Consider the following 21,348-nt stretch of genomic DNA (forward strand, 5'->3'; position numbering starts at 1 on the left):
AAATATATTCTCCAAAGTTCAAATTGTTTTTTTTCAGTTATCTAAACTTCAAATTTTTGATCACGATTGATTTTTTTTGTTAAAATTCAAAAAACTACAAGTGAATTTTCCAATCATCTTTCAGTTGAAAATAAAGAACAGAATTTTAATTAACATGAATAAAAATTTACAATTATTATCATTTTTAAACTGTGACCCAAAGATGGGTCTTGACTCAAACATTCAGTCAGCGAAACTTTTTTTTGTAGAGAAATGAATCCAACTTAGATGAAATTTCAGGGACTAGATAGAGAAAATTGATGTTGAAAAACATGCGAAAAAAATTCGCCTTGTCTCCCGGTGAGACTTGAACCCACATCTTGCGCCTCTCCGGGGTCCATGTATTAAGATGTGGGTTCAAGTCTCACCGGGAGACAAGGCGAATTTTTTTCGCATGTTTTTCAAAATCAATTTTTTCTATCTAGTCCCTGAAATTTCATCTAAGTTGGATTCATTTCTCTACAAAAAAAAGTTTCGCTGACTGAATGTTTGAGTCAAGACCCATCTTTGGGTCACAGTTTAAAAATAGAAAATAAGGCGGTGCCAAACACCGAATTTGGTTGGATATCCGAATACGGCAAACGCATCATTTCTCATCATAACTGACAACCCGTGCAGTATATGAGAAGGCAATGCAAATCTTGCCGTGCCTAAAATATCCAAATTTGAGTCCAACTACCGTTAGATGAAAAGATGGGAATAGAAATAGACCAAGAAAAATGATTATGATCACATGGGAGAACTATTCCCTTCATTCCGATAGACATCGACACTCAACCAGTATAATATTCATACGCCAGGTTGGTCTCCTGTAGTAGAATGTTAATACATGGGCCCCGGAGAGGCGCAAGATGTGGGTTCAAGTCTCACCGAGAGACAAGGCGAATTTTTTTTTTCGCATGTTTTTCAACATCAATTTTCTCTATCTAGTCCCTGAAATTTCATATAAGTTGGATTCATTTCTCTACAATTATTATCATTTTCCTAAGAAACTAATCATGGTTAGTTTTTTACCTGATTCGATATTTATTTTAGAATCCAGATTTCTTTTTAGCTCTGTATTTTGGAAACGTTTATTTTAAATTAGCTTAGAAATTCTTTTGAAACAAATTTCTAGTTCAGAATAGAGAATATTATTTAAAAAAAAATATCAATGACTTACCGAAAATTTTAAACTTTCATTCTGATATGATTTGAATTTTTTTATCAGTCCAATTTATTTTTAGTTGTGTGGTAATCATGTGTGAAAAACGGTGTTAGAAATTTCCTTCCTTTTTAATTGTTTATTTTTGGTATTGCTATTATTTTTAGCTAAATTTAAAATTGGAACCCCCCCCCCCCCCCCCCCATAGACGGGTCCTTCGCACGGGCCTGCTTTAGACTAAGTTGATTTGGAGTCATTTTTGAATTTCCCATACTTAGGGGTCTAAAAAGCTTCCTTTAGGCTCTAAACACATTCATGATTTTTGCAGAATTTTGAAGTAACGTTTATATGAGTAAATTTGAACTTTTAGATTTGTATGAGAAAATTCAATATGTCGTACTGAAATATCAACATCATTTATATTTCTTTTGATGAACCGATCTTGCTTATGGTTTTTGTGCCCTTTTATAAATTCTCTAAAGGAACCGTGAGTGCATAGCGAGGTATTGCATGACTACTTTTCATGCAATAGTGCCCGAGGCACCATCATTGATGTCAATTGCATTTATGGTTTTTCAATGCCAAAAGGCATACCTCTGTTGAACAGCTAATAACTTTTTTGTCTAATAAGATACGAATTTACGGTCTTCGACAAAGTTGTTCAGCGGGAAATTTGCTTTACAGAATTTATAAATTGACACAGAAACCATAAGAAAGCTCGGTATCATAGAAGAAATAAAAATGATGTTTATTTTTCAGTACAACATATTAAATTTTCCCATACAAAAAGCTAAAATTTAGTAGCTAATACTAAAAGCTCAAATTTTCTCATGTAAACGTTACTTCAAAGTTTTGCAAAAAATCTTGGAAGTGTTTTGAAAGAAACCGAAGCTTTTTAAACCACAGGGTTTGAGAAATTTAAAAATGATCCCAAATCGTTTGATCCTACTATGCAGAGCAGTTTTTTTTGCGATTTTCCATTTCAACTTGCGGTTTACCAGCAGTCTAAGACGCTGAAGTTAAAAAAAAAAAAATATTTCAAAAATATTTTTTTGTATAACATCGAATATCTTTTTTGGAGTACAAATCAGATACGTGGTTTGTTCACATGGAATGTAATTCTTGGGCCAAGAAATATTTTTAACTTAAAGTAATTTTTTCAACTTTCAGTACATCCCAGTAATTTTGATTAAAAAAAGTGTCTTCTTATACTAATTAATATTTCAATTGTTGCGCTTGTTCAGGACTGAACAAATTACTTCCGCTATTTTTGGTATTAAAAATAATCAAATAAAATCTTGTGAGGTGTAAACTTTCAAAAATTTAAATTTTCATACAAAGCTTGCCGCTTTCTAGTATGTATCTGACTTATGCTTTTTCGATTTAGTGAAGAATCCAAATTTAAAAGTCAATAATTATTGTAATCCTGATCTCATTTGCAACTCATCAAAGCTCAGTATCACTGACGGACAACCAAACTTGTTTCGTTTAGTTCTTAACTGAAATTACTTTTATGTTTAAAGTCTACCTTTTTCAACTGTATTCTAAAATAGTTAATTCAATATCATATAATTCGTAGAATCAGCTTTATTCTGAATCCACGAACTTCTATCATCCAGAGCTAATGAGTATGTACAATTAAAATTTTTTATAAAAAAAAAAATTAAAAAAAACGGATTCGATCTTACGAAGTTACAGAAGAAGCATGTGCAATGTGTAATGCCTTAAACCACTGGACCGTTCAAGTTTTCTTGATAAAGGGTTTCTGTCCGCTATTACTCAAAAGATGATGTTATAAACACAATTTGATAACTGCTGCAGTAGTTACTCGAGTCCAATTGCTTCTGATATCAAACGCACTAGATGAGTTAAATGATAATGCATTGCCGCCGCGATAAAAAGAAAACATTAATCCTCAGATAAGATTAAAGAAAAAGATTCTGCAGGTCAGTTACACAGAACCAAGTCGAGTTCTTCACCGGCTTCGGAGGACAAACATTGACAATTTCTCCATCCAGTAGTTAGGTACACTGAGGAAGGAAATTAAAAAAAACGTGGGTATGCAGTTGTTTGTTTGTAAGTGTGTGTGTCTACTAAATAATGACTAATAAGTTTTATCTCGGATTTTACTCCCAGCTTTTCGCTGCTCCATCACTCTTCCACCACTAGCGTCAATCAAAGCGAGACACACTTTTGTATGTCAGTATCTTTTTTCTCCTCTAAATTTGCCTCCCATCCATCTATCCACTACATTTCTACAGACAAGTGTAGCCCAACTACAGACTGGAGTCTGGGGAGTGTGATATTCAAATCGGATTAAATATAAATACTACAAAGCGCCATTGCTCTAAGTAGTTCGGAGACAGTTCGGGTTTTGGTTTTGGCGCGTGCGGTGTTTCTTTCTTATTGTTACCTCCTAGTAGATACGGTAAGTTGTTCTTATCTTCGAGAACACGAGGTACAGCCATAGGGTAAAAAAATTCCTAGAATAGTTTTATAGTTTTTCTAGTGGAAAAGTTGAAACGAGATACAGAAGCCAAAAACATTGATAATTTGAACATAAAACAGTGCTGATAAGTGAGTGATGGTACCGAACTAGTTGTTGGCCAATTAGGCACTCAAAAGTTATCGGAACTACTTGGAAATCAAAAACGAACAAACAAGTAGTTGAAGAACGAAACCATGATAAGAAAATCAAAGCTTCGAGTGATTACTCAAGTCATTTATTTTATTTCAAAGACTCAAATCCAGTGAGCAATTTACTGAGTTTCTTTCCACTGAATTCTAAAAAAAGAGATTATGAAATGCTAAAAATATTTTGATTTCAATTTTTTTGTTTGATTTAAAGATCTTAAATGACTTGAACTCTAAGACACACTTCTGCATCTTATTGGGTTCTTTCTTACTTTAGAATTTGAAATTAAATGTTGATTTGTTATTTTATTTTGCATTTGCATACATTTTCTTCGTTGTGATTATTTTCTACTATTTTTATTGTAAATCCAGTGTCTTAAAATTTGGATTCTAAAAGATCTTAATCTTATTTGCATCTTTTTAATTTTATGCATTCAGAGTTCAAATAAGTTCTTTTTTTCGTTTTCCATGTGAAATTCAAATTCCAAATACAAGAGTAATAATACATTTTAAAACATTTCAATAAATATTTTAATTTGGATTCTCAAATTATTTTTTTTTGTCTTGCATTCTGGTTTCTTTAAATTTGAAAAAATATGGTTTCTGAACATAAGACTCACTTTTATCCTTTCATTTTACGTTATTTAATTATAGTTTTGAAATTTGGTTTTTTATTTTGAGCGTTTTAGATTTTTTTTATTGATTTCTTTAAATTGAATTTTTAGCCAGGCATTTAAATATTTTTTTTGGATTCTCAAATTATTTTTTTTTGTCTTGCATTCTGGTTTCTTGGAATTTGATAAAAAAAAATGGTTTCTGAACATTAAATTTAGTTTTATCCTTTCATTCTAAGCTATTTAATTCTAGTTTTAAAATTTGGTTCTTTATTTTGAGCGTTTTTGATTTTTTTTATTGATTTCTTTAAATTGAATTTTTAGCAATGCATATGCCTATTTTTTCGTATGATTAAAAAAATTGAAGTTTCTCTTCATATTAACTTCAATTTTTTAAATTTAATAACACAGTAAGCCTAAAATGTATCTACTTAACTTATGTTACAAATAATTTATTATTTAAGTTTAAAAAGTATTGCCTCTGCATCCTAGCATCATAATTTTGGTTGAGACTTTGGTAAAAGGAATTGCTTGGGAGACAATTTTGACTGGTGTAACGATGTACCTAAATAAGAAGGCATGAGTTTGTTTTATGTAATGGTGACAAAAAATAAAATACTATCGTCAGTGTTTATTTTTTAAAAATATTCTTTGCATCTAAATTAAAATTTACGCTACTCTTTGGTACAGGTAATCGTAAAATCTAGTGGTATATCGAGTTGGCGATTTACCTTTTCGATATTTTGAAATTTGAGATCTCTATGTTAAATATATATCCTGAATTGCAACAAGATTAGCGATGATGAATGAATTCATTTCATTACTTATATTATTATATTTTGATAAATGAACATTGATAATGAATTAATAAACCTTTTAACGCGATCGATTTTAATGAAATGATATTGACAAAACCATCGCTCAAAAAAAGTTCTTTAGTTCAAAACGCTAAACATTAAATGATGATAAAAGGTTTTGATTTCAAGTCTTATCTTATTTTCACTAGATGACACATTTTTAAATCCAAGTTCTTAACATTATTTCTAATTCATCGAATCCCAGAATCTTATATTTCAATTGCCAATTTCAATCGGTTTGTGAAAAGAAATAGTCAAGCAATCATCAAAGCTATTTTCAAGATTTTGAGAATAATATTTGAATTGGGAAAAACTCAATGAGAGTTTAAAACCTAAAACCTCTTCCATTTTCACTGCCTTAGTAGAATTAGAAAAAAAAGTAACAGAAAGGAACGGAACTTACCGGAAATGCCAAATAAAATGTCAATCCTAGAGTTTTGAATGAGTCCGTCTGGAAAACTGGTGCTTCTATCCTTGGTTTACATTCCGATGGATCCGGTTTCCGTAACAGGAAGCAGCATTCCGGGAATGTTTTTTTTTAACGAAGTGGACCCAACTTGGAATTTGAACAACCGCTAATAACAGCTGAAGGAACCATCAGTGTTAAGAAATATCCACAACTCCCAATTTATCTGTTTTCCACTTTTTCACTTTAGAAAATTACTTTTGGCAGGATAAAAAAAAAAACGTTTCCGCTTTTCAATCAACGCCTACTCTAATTTGCCGATTTATCGTGGTTTTATCTTACAAGTTCCAAAAAATATTTTTGAATTGAATTTAAGAATTAATATTCTGTTCATAAAGTCTGTTTTATTCTTCTTAATCTGATGAGGAAAAACTTTATTATCTTGATTTTCCCGGTTAAACACCGTAAAATCAAAATGCGAAGGTCTTACTTGTAACGATTGAAAGCGAAAGCGAATGAATATATTTTCCACATCATGCAAAAGTTTTTTACTTTAAATTTGGGAAAAAAATTAACAGAACCAAGCGAACATTAATTGTAATTGTCTTTCTTTAGTGAAGCTTACTTAATTGATTATAAATATTTGATATTTTAACAAACCATTTGCAAATTTCAAATTTCGCAATCTTAAAAAAGATCTTAGGTTCCAGTTGAAGTGAATCATTAATAAGAAATTTTATGTCATTTTGGGTAAAACTATTAGCTACATAAGTTAGAAAAACGCTTCAAAATTCAATTTAAAACAAAATATTTTTTTAAACTTTAAGTGCACTACTTTGTTTGAGTATTTGTGATTCGCAAGCTAAAATTTTGTTAAAATAATATTTTACTGTTAACACATAAAAGTTTTAATATTTTTTTCTGAACCATATTTTTTAATTTTTATATTTTGGTGCTGTATTCAACTTTGACAAACTTTCAAAAAAGATATATTTTTAATGATTTCAAAACAGAATTTCATTTTAATGGCATTTTAATGCTTATGTATTAATAACTGATTTTAGAAGAGTTTGACGTCCTAAATTCAAATCATCCGTCAGATTTTGTCTATCATCTCTAGTTTTTGTGATATGAAATCGATATTTTTTTTAGTTAAATCGATTTTTGATAACTTATTAACAAACAAATCAACACGAAAGCATAAAACTACATTTCTTCATTTTTAACAGATAGATAAGATTTCAGAGATATTAAAGGTTTCAAAGGTTATTCAACTTATTTGTTGAAGACTGCAAAACGATTTGACTTTTGATTTAAGAAATTTCAAAGATTCCATTTGTTTAAAATCTTCTTCAAAAATCCTTTAAAATGATCATACTTTGCCAATTTGGAAAAAAAATTGACAAAAAGAAAATGTCAATAACTTTTTTTTTTTATCAGAATTCAAAGCTGCTCGACGTCTTCCTGAAAGATGATCATTGATCAATTTTTAAAATCTTAGTTATCTCGAAAACTGAAGCTCTGATAGAAATAAGCTATCTGCGTGTAGAGAATCAGCGCCCCACAATTATTTCAAGTAAGCTCCTCAATTCTGTACTCCTCGGTTAATTTGTGGTACGACCGGGAATAATTTCTAAGTTATGTTTGGGTTCATTATAACACTTTTTATATGTGCATCGCCCAACGTTTAGACTTATATCAATTCTTTATAAAGGAACTAAAATCCAATACAGGAGCATAAAAAATATTTTCTCATAATTATTATTCAAATTATTCTGATTAAGAAAGACATTCGTGTTATTGCTCAAATGTGTATTTTGTTGGCTTGTGTTTTTAATCCATCGACTCTGGATTTTGCTTGTGAGTTCTGAAAAATGAAAGAATTACTTTCAAATCTGATTCAAAATTTTTAATCTTATTCGGGTTCTGAAATCTACATATTTTTTACTTTCCCAATACCTAGATTTTGTACTCTAGTTTAATTTAAACTGAATTTTTGAATTGAAATTTGAGCGTGCTCTATTTAGATAATCTGAATTTAAAAAATTGAAATCCAAGAAATTGTAAAGTTTTATAACCCTTTTTTCTTACACTATTCAATTTTTTGTTGTTTTCTGAATAAAAACATCCAACTCTAATAAGTAAAATGAAATCATTTTGATTTCTGGAATTTGTCTTTAATTTTTTTCAAAAATTTATGACCATCTGATTTGAAAAATTATATTTTTCAATATTTGAGATTCTTGGAGCTAAAGAGGGATAAGTACATAGAAACTTTTTTCGATTAAACACGACAGCTACATTCGTCAAAAAATCTGTGTTTTTTTTTTAAATCTAAAGATGCGAGAATGTGCCAAATCACTTTAACTTTCTATCCAGCCCTCTTTTCAAAATTTATTTGGTGTGACTTTAACAAATTTGGAGTACATTGATTGAAAAGTACGGTTTTTGCACCTTTTTTAAACATTTTTTGTGGTCATTCTCTTGAAAGAAAATCAAAAAATATATCCTTTTACGCGTTGATAGCTTCTAACTTCAGTTTTTTTGGATACTTAGTGAAATTTTTTTTGAGCATGTTTTTTTCTGATTTTTTTAGACTTTGAATAACGGAAAAATGAAATTTTGTAGCTAAACGTTGCACACAGGAGTAGGTAGAAGAAAAAGTTGGCCAAAAGTACTTTTTAGTTTTGAAATCAATAAAAATGTTTATTTTGTCTAATCAAACGTTTTTAAGATCGTTTCATATATTTTTACCGTTTTCGTAATTTTTCATAATTTTCTATTAGAAATTTTCTAACATTTATATGACATGATAAATAATCCAGGTTAAAAAAGTTGTAAAATTAAAAAAAAACTAGATTTTTTTGTTTGTTTTTGAAAGTTAAATAACATTTGAAAATTTTCGAAAAAGAACATAAATTTTACAGAGCTTTGATTTAAAATAAACGAAGCGCTAGATGACTTTTTTATGGAAAAACTCTAACTTCAAACTTAAAAATATCAAAAATGCGCAAGTTTGCCCTAGTTTTTTTTCATTTGCACATGATTATTGAAGTTATCAATTTTCAAATGATACCAAACATTTTGCCGGGACTTTCTGGGAACATAAACAAAAACACTAATTTGTAAAAATAAACAACGTTTAAACAAAAAATTAAAAGAAGAATTTTCAAAGCACTGCGTACTGTCTCTATAGTCATCGAATTTTGTCTATTATACTTAAAATAATTAAACATTCCTCCATTGAAGTTTTCCATTTCAAATTTTCATTTTTAGTCACTTGAGAAAGTTTTATTCATTGACATGACGTAGTCGCGCTGATTCAACGGTGCTAAATTTATTCAAGAATCAAATTAACATTGACATTTAAGTAACCAATGAAATTTAAGTTTTGAGTTTTGGCCAGATTTTTGGGTGAAATACTCCTGTGTGCGTTGGTTGGAAAACATAATTGGTTATTCACCCTCGTGTTCCAAAATTAAAATTTTTGTACAAATCGGTAGAGAAACAAAAGAGATCTAGTGGTTTTAGTCAGGAGTGTCAAATTGACACTCCAGGAACTCTAACGGGTAATATTTTCCGGGACGAATAACGGTTGAACTGATTTTTGAAAAAAAAAAACTTTTTTGGGTCAGATTATTTTTATTTATAACCCAGCAATAAAATGTACTTAACAAGAGAAATGCAATCTCGAATTTTGGAATTTGAAATTCAGATTTATTTTTCAATTCCAAATACGTAAAACTGATCGGGTTTTTAGAAATCTGTATTTCTACATTTGACTTTAGCTACTTAGTTGATTTGAGTTGAGTCTTGAATTGAATTGACAATTATGGTAAGTGTTATTGCTTATGGTTGTTGGTTAAAATCCCCTTTTTGTTATTTCAGCAGATTATATTTGGTCTACGGAGTCTTAATTTTCTTTTAATTTTGTTTGGTTTTGTCTAGGTTTTAAATGAATTCGTGAATCTTTGCTTTTTTATCGTTTTTTTTTATTTCTATAGTATTCAAGAATATTCAAGTGTTTCATCTCATCGAATCGAGCATTCGAATGTTTCTTTAAAGTATAAATTCTACAACTGGATTTCCATTTCTGTTTTCCAGAGATTAAAATCAGCCTCCGTTAGCGATGAAGTACTTCTGGTTGTTCGGCCTGGTGGCCCTCGTTTTGCTGGTCTCGTTTGCCGATGCGCACAAAAAGGAGGAAGGCTTCGAGGAAGCTGGCGGAAGCGAGCACGGCGAAGAGCATCACTCCAAGAAGGGCGAGAAGGCGGACAAGGGCCACAAAACGAAACACGGGGTAGAGAAGAAGGAAAAGGGCAACCATGCCAAGGAGGAGCATGATTCGCACTACGGCGAAGAGGGCGGCCACAAGAAGGAAAGCCACGACGAGGGAGACGAGTTCAAGAAACACCACGAGGAGAAGAAGGGCTCCAAGCATGGCAAGCACGGCCACAAGAAGGGACATAAGAAGGGCTCCAAAACCACCGGCTATCACAAGAAGTCGCACAAGGATGACTACCACAAGGAGCACAAATTCTACGACGATCACCACAAGGAGGGCAAGCACAAGAAGTACGGAGACTTCCACGAGAGCCACTCGAAGCACGCCGACGAGCACAAGAAGGGAGGACATCACGATTCGGCCCACAAGGAGGATCACTACGCCAAGAAGGGCCACTCGGATAAGGGACACCACGATGAGGATCACAAGGGCTGGTCCAAGAAGCATGGTCACGATTCGCACTTCTCCCATAAGGACGATTACGGCAAGAAGGGTGGCAAGAGCGGCGGAAGTGAGCACGGATTCAAGAAGGGAGGCGGCGGCGGTGGACATGGAGGTGGTCACGGAGATTCGCATCACTAGGCGAGGCGCGACTTGTAGGAAATCCTAGAGGCTGATTTTTTTGCGTGTTTAGTGTGTAGTTCGATCGAAAACTTGTCACTGTCACTGATGTCCAAATGTAACGTTTTAGCAGAAATAAAACATCTATCATAGCTTTTAAAAATCAATTATTTTTATTTCAAAGAACCACAAAAAAGACAAGACCAATCTGTTTTGAAATGGATTATTAACTGGAGAAGGAAAAGCTGACTCATGGTGGTAGGTCGAAGTCAATGGCACCGAAAAAGTACTTTTTCTAAGACATAACATCGTCTTTGTCGATTTGGGATTCACAGACTGAATAAACGTGGACAACTCAAGATTAACATTTAACATTTAACGAGATGGGAATCGAACCCATGTCAGCAGTAGACCAGAAATTGTCGCCTTAGCACGCTAACCGCTCGACCATGGAGGTGTGGATATTTGTGAGGAAAAGTTTAAAATTCAATGCAAAGGTATGGTATGTCGCAAATATGGCTTATGCAAATTTCAAGGAAACATATAAAAAGGTGTATGAAAAGCTTGTGGAGTAATGGGCCACGAATCTCCGCAAATTTTAGCCTAGAGCGTTCATGAGGGACTCATGTATTCATTCTTCAACATTTTATTGGAAATTCAATTTTGAGAAAAAAATCTATTAAAAAAAATTAACAAAAAACCTTAAATGCTTGCAGTTTATGTCTGTAAAAAATTCTACTTTTACAATGACCTTTTTTTTCTTCCATCTGACAATTTGCACTAAAATTTGGCAGATCCCAAAACACATAAAAAAGCTCTGTTTTTATTCTAAACATTATTTCTGTTTACTTTTTTGTTCAAAAAGGTCAACAATAAACTGTCATTCGAATTCATTTTGGAGCTATTAATGACTAAACGATTGGTTTGATACATGATAAAAAAAAACGGCAGTTTTCTACGCTTTTAGGTTTGGGTCGTTATTTTTCTGAAGAACGTTATTGTCTTCCTGGCCTATTTTTCTTCCAGGATTTCGTGAACCCCCCCTCCCCTCACCTTCAAATATCACCGAAACCTTACAAAAAATATGCAAAGCGTGGTCAGTAAATCATGAAGGCCAATACAGGCCATTTTAACTTATTGTTATTTGTTTGTATTATTTTAAGAGGAGAAATCACCGTGAATTTGTTTTATGAAATGAATTTGCGGCTTTATCGGTGACAATTAAAGAGTTGAAATGAAAGACGGATAGAAGAACAGAAGAAAATTCTAAGGTGGTGAAAAGAGCGAAGAGCATTTGAAATAGAAGCTTGACCACATGCTAAATTCTTTGTCCCACATCAATTAACAGATTGTGTCCTTTTTCTCCAATAAACCTATTATTTTATGTCATATATATGGGGGAGATAAGGGTATAATGGAGACCTTAAGAACGATGCTAGTTTAACCAGCTATAATTTGTGAGTTAATGCCGTAGGAACGGGGGTGGGGAGGTTTGGGGGTTAAACCCCTCCCATGAGGATCCAAAATGGCAAGCGAGGTATTCTACTCTACACTCAAAATTTTAAATTCAGAATCAAATTATGATAATAGAGTAAGGTCAATCAAGAGTAACAATCTGGACTAAAAACTAATGCTAAAACCTCAAAAATCCATCCCAAGTCCAAAATTCTGCTACACTTTTTCAAAATTTTCTCACTTGTTCATCGAAATTAAGGTCTGAATGTTGAATTTTGGATTAAATCAAACTCATTTTTTAGGTACTGATTCCATAACTCCCATAACCAAAATTGTATTCCTATTTTCGTATTTCGGATTCTGTATCCAGTTCAGGATTTTTGATTTTCAGTTCGAATAATCTCAAGAAATTAGAATTGAAAAGCTGCTTTGAAATCCTGGTTAAAATTTGGTTTTGCATTTCATATCAAATTTGGCTTATTTTTTTTCGAGATCATCAAGATCGAGTTCTTAAACTTAATTCATTTACAAAGTTCAAAAATTAAAAGCTTCGAAATGGCTATTCAAAATTGAAAATTCTGATCCAGATCTCTGTAAATTCATATTTTAATTCTGATTCACAGTACGCATAAACAATAAATAATTCATATTGCAAATTACGATTAAACTTGAACTACAGAATTTAAATAATAGATTCATGAATGAGGGTTCAAAAACTTGGCTCATAAATTTTGAATGGGAATAAGATTTGGAACGCGTATTTTTTTGTACATTTCAGAAATTGGATGGAAATTTGGATACAGACTCAAAGCGAAATTTTTGAATTCAGATTAAGAATTAAGATTTTGAATGCAGATTCAAAATTCAGAAACAGATTAAGCTTGTTTTTTTTTTATATTTATTTGATCATTGGGATTTTAACATCTATAGGGTCATTCATGCCTCCAATTTAAGCTTGTAAATATAAATATATTACATCCAACATAAACTGTTGAGGAATTCAAGAGATCATGAAATTAACACATTGAGGACCAAATATGAGACATATCGTTATTTTCGCTTGCCAACAATGTGCTACATTTGAAGTAAAACTCAAATGGACTAAATTTAAGTGCTAAACAATATTCGACAAAATTAAAAACAACACTTGCCGTAACTTAAAAATACCAAATTTGAAAAAAATCAGTCCAGGGGATTCTGAGATATAGAAAGTCGAGTTTCGGTGTTTCTCGTCATAGATTTTTTCGATCTTTTATATGTTAAGATTGCTTGTTAGTTCAATTTCCAGATTTCAATTTTTTAAGTAAAATTCGTTTGTAAACACAAGTCTGCTGAAAAATACAGATTAACGGAAGAATTTGAGTTTTTGTATTATACGAAAAAACCCAAATTTTATTTGAAAAAATCATCCACAGGATTTTCATTATGGAAATGATTCTTTATGAACAATTTTTTCTGTTAAAGAAACATTTTCGTCTTAAAAAACTGCACAAAATTCTGTATTTTCCCAGTGTATTGTTTAATGTTATTAACACATGAAGGACACCAAAATTCGGCATTTTAAGTTTCAGAAACTTATAGGCACAATTTTGCTAATTTGATATAGATATTAGAGTAACGGGAAGTGTTGTGTTAAATTTAGGAAAATATTGTTTCATTATTAAATTCATAACATTTGAATTATGCTTTTTAATCGTGCATTTTAGCGGCAAGTTAAAAACGAGATATCTCGTATTTGGTTCGCAATGAGTTCATATTGCAGTTTTTTTCACAACCAAATGTTATACTAAAATCATTAATTGCAAACTTGAAATCAAGAAATTGTGAACTGAAAATCTGATAATATTTATCTCTTACTTTTTTTTGGAAAATTTGATATATTTTCATCAAAGGTTTAAATCTTTGTATTTTTAAAGTAGTTTGGAAGATTGGGCATGTTTGATTTGAGTAAAGCATAATTTTTTTTTAAGAAATGGAAGACTCTTCTAAAAAAGCTTATTTTATACCGAAATCAACTAAGTTTGATCTACCAGACTCTTAAACAATTTCACATATTCTAACCATCGATAAAAACGAATTTAACTCACCTTTTAGGTTCAGGATCAATTTTCTAAAGTTTCGATTTGATTACGAAAACTTTCAATGTCAAAGAACTTAAAAATTCAAAATCATATACATAGTTACAAACATAATTTGCATTTTTTCTATTCGTGCATTGTTGGGCAAAAAATCAAAGGTTAAAATCAGTCACCAAAACCGTCCCCATGAGTCGGTTCTTCCTACGGCTTTGTTGTGAGTTATTTCATTGTTTCTTGTTAAGATACTAAAAAAGTCTATTTCCTAACGGGCTAAAACTTGAAAAAGTAGATAAAAACGTTTTAAAAGGCATTTTAATGTTTTTCTTCCAAAAGCTGAAAATCAGTCACTATAGGGGCATAATGAGCATTTTCTGCCTTAAAATTTAGCAGCGAATTTTCAACTCGTTAAAGTCAACTGAATTACCTATAGAGCTACAGCTTGAGTTGATTCATCTAACGATTTGGCCTACACGTTAGGTGTCGGAGAAGTAATCAGAGGACTCAAGTTCGATTCCTGGTCAAGACTGTGTTTTTTTTTCATTTACCATTCATGATCGATGCATTTTGCACTAAACGGTGAGTCGTAGATCCATCAAACAAAGCAATAACAGAAAAAGGTATGCTTGTTTGTAGAATACAAACAATTCACACACATTCATACATTAGTCTCTGGTGCTTTCTTTGGCGTAAAATGCTACTATTCACATAATGCAACAATCAAAATAATCGATCATGAATGGCAAATGAAAAAAAATCCTCTCGACCAGGAATCGAACTCGAGTCTTTTGATTACCTCTCCGACACCTAACCAATAGGCCGAAACGTCAGATGTAAACTAGTCAAGCTGCGGCTCTATGATTTAGTTGGATTCGCTGCTAGATGCTATGGCTGAAAATGCTCATCGTGCCCCGGTCAATTGTGCTCTATACGCCCCGAGTTAACAAGTTAAAGTAAAAACGCGTTTAAAAATTGATTATAGTGAAAAATTACAAATTTAATGATGGTGAAAATTGACAAACATCATGCGTGCAGTGCGTATCTTACAGATAAAAATGATTTAACGATCATTAGAGCTTATTTTTCGGTGCTCAAAAATTATAATATTTTCGTCACTTGAGAACCTGGTTGTTTTTTTAAATTTCTGTGTTTTTATAATCAACAATAATTTGAGATTGGTCAACTAGAAAATTATATGCTAATTTCCGGCTATTTTCTTAGGTACCAGGGTTTAATTTAAAAAGAAAAATGCACCAGAATCAATAGTAGAAAACTTGAAAACGTTTAATTCAGATTTTCATATCACAGACTAAAATAATAATGGAAAATCACTTGAGTATTGCCAATTTGTCTACATTAGTTTTTTAAGTTTGATTTTCCAAAATTTACGTGTTGGAACAAGGATGTAGAATGTTTCCACCAACGCGAATTTCAATAAAAATCGAAAAGCAAACAATAATTTTGCATCATACTAATACTTATGCATGCTTATGAAGCGAGCATTCTAGATTGTTCGTTTTTAATATTATTCTAGCCCCCGTTATTCTAGCTGTCGTAAAAATTGTAACATTTTTTTAAACGTGGTAAAAATATTTCATATTAAAAAAATAATGATTAATTCGCAAGTAACTCCTAAAATATTTTCTATATTTAATAAGTAACGGAAAGTGAAACATTACGTATTGTAGGCATCCCAGATTTCCCGGATTCATTCGGACATAACTGGTTTTTCAAAGTAAAGTAAAAATTGATTTTTTTGATAGTTTAAAAACAATTTGAACATTGTTGACAAGTTTCGATAAAAAATTAAAATTTGGGGTGTTTGGTATTGGTCAATTTGTTATAGATTTTTTACCGAATAATTACTGGATGCTGCTTGATTCGGATTTTGTGTAAAAAAAAAATTCAACTGCCCAGATTTCACTAAGTTTTGTAAATAGTTGTACAGATTTGCCCAACCAATGAAAATGTGAGAAAAAATCTGTAATTCTTATTCTAAGAGACCTCTTAACTTATATTATAGTCTAACTATTCGAGATATTATATCACTGGGCCCCCTTACTTGTTATATTTTACGTTTTGATTCCATTTTTTTTGTTTCAATTCTTTTTTGGCTAGATTTCTAGAGCCTAAAGCAGTACGATTTAAGTAATGCTATAATTTTTTCTACCTCGGGGCTCTCTTGAGCCAGGGGAATCGGGGCAGTTGCCCCCATTGCCCCTCCTCCTCTAAATCCGGCTTGCTGTAGGGGCATATTGAGAACCCCCTCCCCTGGGCCAGTAGAAGCACCATCAATCGGGGCACGATGAGCGTTTTCTGCCGTAGAATCTAGCAGTGAATTTAATTCGATGAAGTCAACTGAATTATAGAGTGTAGCTTGACTAGTTTACATCAGACGATTGAGACTACCTATTGATAAGGTTTCGAAGAGATAATCAAAAAACTCGAGTTCGATTCCTGGTCGAGACGATTTTTGTTTTTTTCATTTAGCATTTATGATCAGTTGAAAAATAATTTTAGAAATTTTTAGTTCATTTCAATACTATTTTGCAAATTTCTTCCGACCTTTTGAATTGGGTTGCTATAATTTGCAAATCTTTAGAAATAAAAGCGATTTTCCAGAAACTATTTAAAAAAATAAATTAGATTTTTGAAATTTCCCGGCATACTTTGTTCAATATCTTTCATAAGTCTCAGATATATTGAAATATCTTAGTAAAAATACCATGAGCAAATTTCTTTGAATCTTAAGAATGTTTTTGTCAGTACATTACTTAAAAAAATCAAAGCGTTTCCGAGATATTTGGCGTTTGATTAGTGTTGTTTTAAAACACTAACTCCGGTTTTCCTTACTTAAAAGCGCTCGGAATATTTTTCTTTGCAGTTTGGTGTCTTTTTTGCATATTTTTAATAAAAAGCAGTTTCCTCTTGTTATAAATGGAAAAAATCGATTAATCCTTTCCATTTGATCTTCTTCTGAAGATCAAGAAATCCTAGTTGATTCTCAACTACCAATTTAGATTTTGCCGAGCCAAAGAATTTTTAGTTTTACTTAGAGAATCCTTAAACTTGAGCCTTAATTTTAGAATGTCTCTTCTGAGTAGTACATTTTCGATGGCACGAATTTTGAATAATAAGTTTCAGAGTTTGCCGTCAAAGTTGAAAGCTGTGCAACAGTTTGGTCAGCTAGAAAGTCGAACTATAAAGAAAAGAAATAAGTTCAAAACTGTTACATAGGTCCGACAAATTTGAACTATGCGCTGTTAACATCTTAATTAATTTGATTTTTTCCTCGAGAGTCATAAGAAATTAATTAACGCTTTAAGCAACTTCTACCCGACGAAATTTTGCATCCTTATTCGAGTTCCATTCATTTTAACACTTCATTAAATATAATAGATAGCAGCATCAGGGGGAAAATCTCCGTAAGTAAATGGTTGATGAATGTTGTTTGATGCATATTTGAGGAATAAGTTCCAACTTATCAGTTTGTAGATTACTAAGTTTATCAAGAGTGTTTCCGAGATTGTTGGCATGGTAAAGCTGGTTAAACGACCTTTGTACAGAGCTACATGAAATTAAAATAGCAATAGGTTCAAGCGTAATGAACAGCTCGATTCTTTTTTTTTTTTTCGATTTCCAGTTTCTGACCAAAGTGGTTCATTTTTCAATGTTGTAAATTGGCTCAGAAGTAGGTAATAATTTCCAATAAAATTGCTGAATGTATGAAAACACTTTTCAAAAAGCGCAATATATTTATCAAATGACTGACTTATATTTTATACTTCATGCAGTTTATATTTTCTTTCTTAATAACTTTCTTAATAAATAGTGATATAAAGTATTGTTATACCTGTTTGCCTAAATTTTAATGCAATTTTAAATAAGGCTTCTTTCTTTTACAGCAAATGAAATGAATTTTCAAAAAACTCTTCGCTTAATAAATTGTTGGCCCTGAAAAGGGCCGTTTGTATAGAAAAAGAAGCGCCAAGCTCTCATTGCCGATCTACTTCGAGCTGGTGTACTTGGTGACGGCCTTGGTACCCTCGGACACGGCGTGCTTGGCCAATTCTCCCGGAAGTAACAACCTGACGGCCGTCTGGATTTCCCGAGACGTGATCGTCGATCGCTTGTTGTAATGAGCCAACCGGGAGGCCTCGCCAGCAATCCGCTCGAAGATATCATTCACAAAGCTGTTCATGATACCCATCGCCTTGGACGAGATTCCAGTATCCGGATGTACCTGCTTCAACACCTTGAAGATGTAGATGGCGTAGCTTTCCTTCCTGCGAGGCTTGCGCTTCTTCTTTTCCCCCTTGGAGATGTTCTTGGTAGCCTTGCCAGACTTTTTGGCTGCCTTCTCGCTTGACTTTGGTGGAGCCATTTCTAAAATTCTACTCGCGTACAGATATCACTCGATACTCCAGAACAGGGAAACTGATAGTCGAGTTGCTTTGCCGCACTGCAATTTATATCGTTTGGGATTGTGGTTGTCACAATAGTTCAATTGTTTCAATAGTTGAATCCCCATTGTTTTCTCAGTATAAAAGCAACTGATCTGCTAAAAATAAGGCAAATTCAATTTTGTTTCTCTTGAGAATAGACCGAAGCTTATCATCAGACATCATCATGACTGGACGCGGATCAGGTGGAAAATCCAAGGCAAAGTCTAAGTCCCGTTCCAGTCGGGCCGGTCTCCAGTTTCCGGTCGGTCGAATTCATCGGCTCCTGAGGAAGGGCAACTATGCCGAGCGAGTAGGAGCAGGTGCCCCGGTTTATCTGGCCGCCGTTATGGAGTACTTGGCCGCTGAAGTGCTGGAGTTGGCCGGAAACGCCGCTCGTGACAACAAAAAATCGCGAATCATCCCTCGCCATCTACAGTTGGCCATCAGGAATGATGAAGAACTGAACAAGCTATTGGCGGGTGTGACCATCGCTCAAGGTGGCGTTCTGCCGAACATCCAGGCCGTGCTTCTGCCCAAGAAAACCGAAAAGAAGGCCTAAGCTTAGGAAAGCGACCCATACGCTATGCAGTGATGGATCTTCGAGCTTTATCGGATAAAATATAAACCGTCCTTTTCAGGACGACAACATATTTTGGATAAGAGTTAGAACTTATTTTTCATTTATAATACTCCAGGAGAATCTTTAGAAAAAACTGCAAAATTGCAGATCATCTGAACTACTAAATAAAAAAATACCAATGAAACACCAACTGAAAGTGATGATTCGTCCTTTTTACTTATGTAGTACCCAGTGATGTAGTCTATTTTGAAACTGGGATGACTTTGATATGCCTAACACTCGCGAAATTGTTACCACTCGACTAATGAAGCATTCGAAAAACGTAGGAGACTCAGACATCTATGTTTACCAAGTTGATGAAGATCGAAGCTCATAACTTTAATAATTCTTCTTTAGCAGTGAAAGATTTTTTTTGTTTCGATTGTAATCGTTTAACATATTTATGTCATTTGCGACTTATATCAACGATGCAGTTGGCGGACAGTCTTTGAAAACTTATCCGGTACAACTGTGATCGATACTGTTGGGCTCGAACTCACTGACATCGGCTCAGGAAGCAACTGACTTGCCAGTAATAGAATATCGATCTTCATGATTATTACAAATTTTATTTCAATTATTTAAGTACTTTTTGATCTTATAATTTGATGTCATCAAACCTGAATCTGCGATTTACGTGTGCACATCTGTAAGATTAGCCTTTTCAATAAAAAAAATATATAGTTTTTGTCAATTTAAATCAACATGTTTTCGAAACATCGACCTAATTCTTCTCTATCCTTTAACTACGATAAAAACCTTGATCTCAAATGAAAAAACTAAATTCAGTTCAAATCTTTCATATGATTCTTTTGGTTGGCCCTGAAAAGGGCCGTTTAGATAAGAAAATTCCAGCTAGTCAAATGGCCTGCTCGGTGGATTCGACGTTAAAGCCGGCCTTAAGCCCGCTCGCCACGAATACGCCGGGCAAGCTGAATGTCCTTGGGCATAATGGTAACACGCTTGGCATGGATGGCGCAAAGATTGGTATCTTCGAACAGTCCAACCAGATAGGATTCGCTGGCCTCCTGGAGCGCCATGACGGCTGAGCTCTGGAAGCGCAGATCCGTCTTGAAGTCCTGAGCAATTTCTCGAACGAGACGTTGGAAGGGCAACTTCCGGATCAGCAACTCCGTCGACTTTTGGTAGCGACGAATTTCTCGCAGGGCTACGGTTCCAGGCCGATAACGATGAGGTTTCTTGACACCACCGGTAGCCGGAGCACTCTTCCGAGCGGCCTTGGTGGCCAACTGCTTTCGAGGAGCCTTTCCTCCGGTGGATTTACGAGCAGTCTGCTTGGTACGGGCCATCGCTAGGACTTTGTCGTCGAATAATTGTTCGTAAAAAGCTTCTAACTGAAATGAGTTTCCCAACAATAAGAGACACTCTTTTATAGCTGCCCCCGGTAGATGGTCTTATCAAAGCATCAATTGTTTTCTGATAAAACAATAGATAACAATTGCACAATTGCTATCCAGAAATGTACCTAAAAATGATATAAAAAGCGATACCCGAACTCGCATTCGGCATCAAATCGATTCGTGCGTACTATTATTCGGAAAGACTTTTTTCCCCCAACAAGTGATCTGCTAGAAAATGACCGGACGAGGAAAGGGAGGTAAGGGACTCGGCAAAGGAGGTGCCAAGCGCCACCGGAAGGTTCTGCGCGATAACATCCAGGGCATCACCAAGCCGGCCATCCGCCGATTGGCCCGCCGTGGAGGAGTCAAACGAATCTCCGGACTGATCTACGAGGAGACCCGAGGCGTGCTGAAGGTATTCCTGGAGAACGTGATCCGAGATGCGGTGACCTACACTGAACATGCCAAGCGCAAAACTGTCACGGCCATGGACGTTGTCTATGCCCTGAAACGCCAGGGTCGCACCTTGTACGGTTTCGGAGGATAAATTTGTGACGATAAACCGCGGAACGCCCTCTGCAGTGCAGTCTTTCCCTGATCGAATCAAAACCACCAAAAACGGCCCTTTTCAGGGCCACAAACTGTTTGATGAAAGAGATTACTATGAGCTTAAAATATGGACTTTTCATGTATGTATGTAAAAGCATACTTTAAATTAATGTAAGTACAGTAACGAAATTATTTTAAATTAAGTTACTAAATCTTTTGGTTTTCGTAATTACTAAATTAATTTTTAAATGCATACAATATTTCAAATGTTATGCATTTTTAATTAAGCTAAAAAACATGAGAA

The 21,348-nt window shown here is 33.6% G+C and overlaps 5 protein-coding genes across 5 annotated transcripts; 3 read left to right on the plus strand and 2 right to left on the minus strand.

Annotated features, from left to right (window-relative positions):
- The first annotated feature begins 3,467 nt into the window (after nucleotides 1-3,467).
- LOC129750023 (histidine-rich glycoprotein-like) lies at nucleotides 3,468-10,703 on the plus strand. Its single transcript, XM_055745209.1, has 2 exons — nucleotides 3,468-3,611; nucleotides 9,799-10,703. Exon 2 carries the CDS (start codon nucleotides 9,824-9,826, stop codon nucleotides 10,559-10,561), a length of 738 nt encoding a protein of 245 aa, XP_055601184.1. The 5' UTR covers nucleotides 3,468-3,611; nucleotides 9,799-9,823; the 3' UTR covers nucleotides 10,562-10,703.
- A 7,336-nt stretch (nucleotides 10,704-18,039) lies between these two features.
- On the minus strand, nucleotides 18,040-18,496 carry LOC129750027 (histone H2B-like). Its single transcript, XM_055745213.1, has one exon. The coding sequence runs from the start codon at nucleotides 18,452-18,454 to the stop codon at nucleotides 18,077-18,079; it is 378 nt and encodes a 125-aa protein (XP_055601188.1). The 5' UTR covers nucleotides 18,455-18,496; the 3' UTR covers nucleotides 18,040-18,076.
- Nucleotides 18,497-18,663: 167 nt separating this feature from the next.
- On the plus strand, nucleotides 18,664-19,161 carry LOC129750029 (histone H2A-like). The gene has a single exon (XM_055745216.1). The coding sequence runs from the start codon at nucleotides 18,700-18,702 to the stop codon at nucleotides 19,072-19,074; it is 375 nt and encodes a 124-aa protein (XP_055601191.1). The 5' UTR covers nucleotides 18,664-18,699; the 3' UTR covers nucleotides 19,075-19,161.
- Nucleotides 19,162-19,960: 799 nt separating this feature from the next.
- LOC129750024 (histone H3-like) lies at nucleotides 19,961-20,480 on the minus strand. The gene has a single exon (XM_055745210.1). It carries the CDS (start codon nucleotides 20,442-20,444, stop codon nucleotides 20,034-20,036), a length of 411 nt encoding a protein of 136 aa, XP_055601185.1. The 5' UTR covers nucleotides 20,445-20,480; the 3' UTR covers nucleotides 19,961-20,033.
- A 202-nt stretch (nucleotides 20,481-20,682) lies between these two features.
- Nucleotides 20,683-21,113, plus strand: LOC129750031 (histone H4). The gene has a single exon (XM_055745218.1). It carries the CDS (start codon nucleotides 20,731-20,733, stop codon nucleotides 21,040-21,042), a length of 312 nt encoding a protein of 103 aa, XP_055601193.1. The 5' UTR covers nucleotides 20,683-20,730; the 3' UTR covers nucleotides 21,043-21,113.
- Nucleotides 21,114-21,348: the final 235 nt, after the last annotated feature.

Source organism: Uranotaenia lowii, chromosome 2 (genome assembly GCF_029784155.1).
Source record: "Uranotaenia lowii strain MFRU-FL chromosome 2, ASM2978415v1, whole genome shotgun sequence".
Classification (NCBI taxonomy): domain Eukaryota; kingdom Metazoa; phylum Arthropoda; class Insecta; order Diptera; family Culicidae; genus Uranotaenia; species Uranotaenia lowii.

What these genes read in the sequence shown, in the direction of transcription:
- LOC129750024 (XM_055745210.1), bottom strand. Translation starts at nt 20,444, where the DNA reads ATGGCCCGTACCAAGCAGACTGCTCGTAAATCCACCGGAGGAAAGGCT.
- LOC129750027 (XM_055745213.1), bottom strand. Translation starts at nt 18,454, where the DNA reads ATGGCTCCACCAAAGTCAAGCGAGAAGGCAGCCAAAAAGTCTGGCAAG.
- LOC129750029 (XM_055745216.1), top strand. Translation starts at nt 18,700, where the DNA reads ATGACTGGACGCGGATCAGGTGGAAAATCCAAGGCAAAGTCTAAGTCC.
- LOC129750031 (XM_055745218.1), top strand. Translation starts at nt 20,731, where the DNA reads ATGACCGGACGAGGAAAGGGAGGTAAGGGACTCGGCAAAGGAGGTGCC.
- LOC129750023 (XM_055745209.1), top strand. Translation starts at nt 9,824, where the DNA reads ATGAAGTACTTCTGGTTGTTCGGCCTGGTGGCCCTCGTTTTGCTGGTC.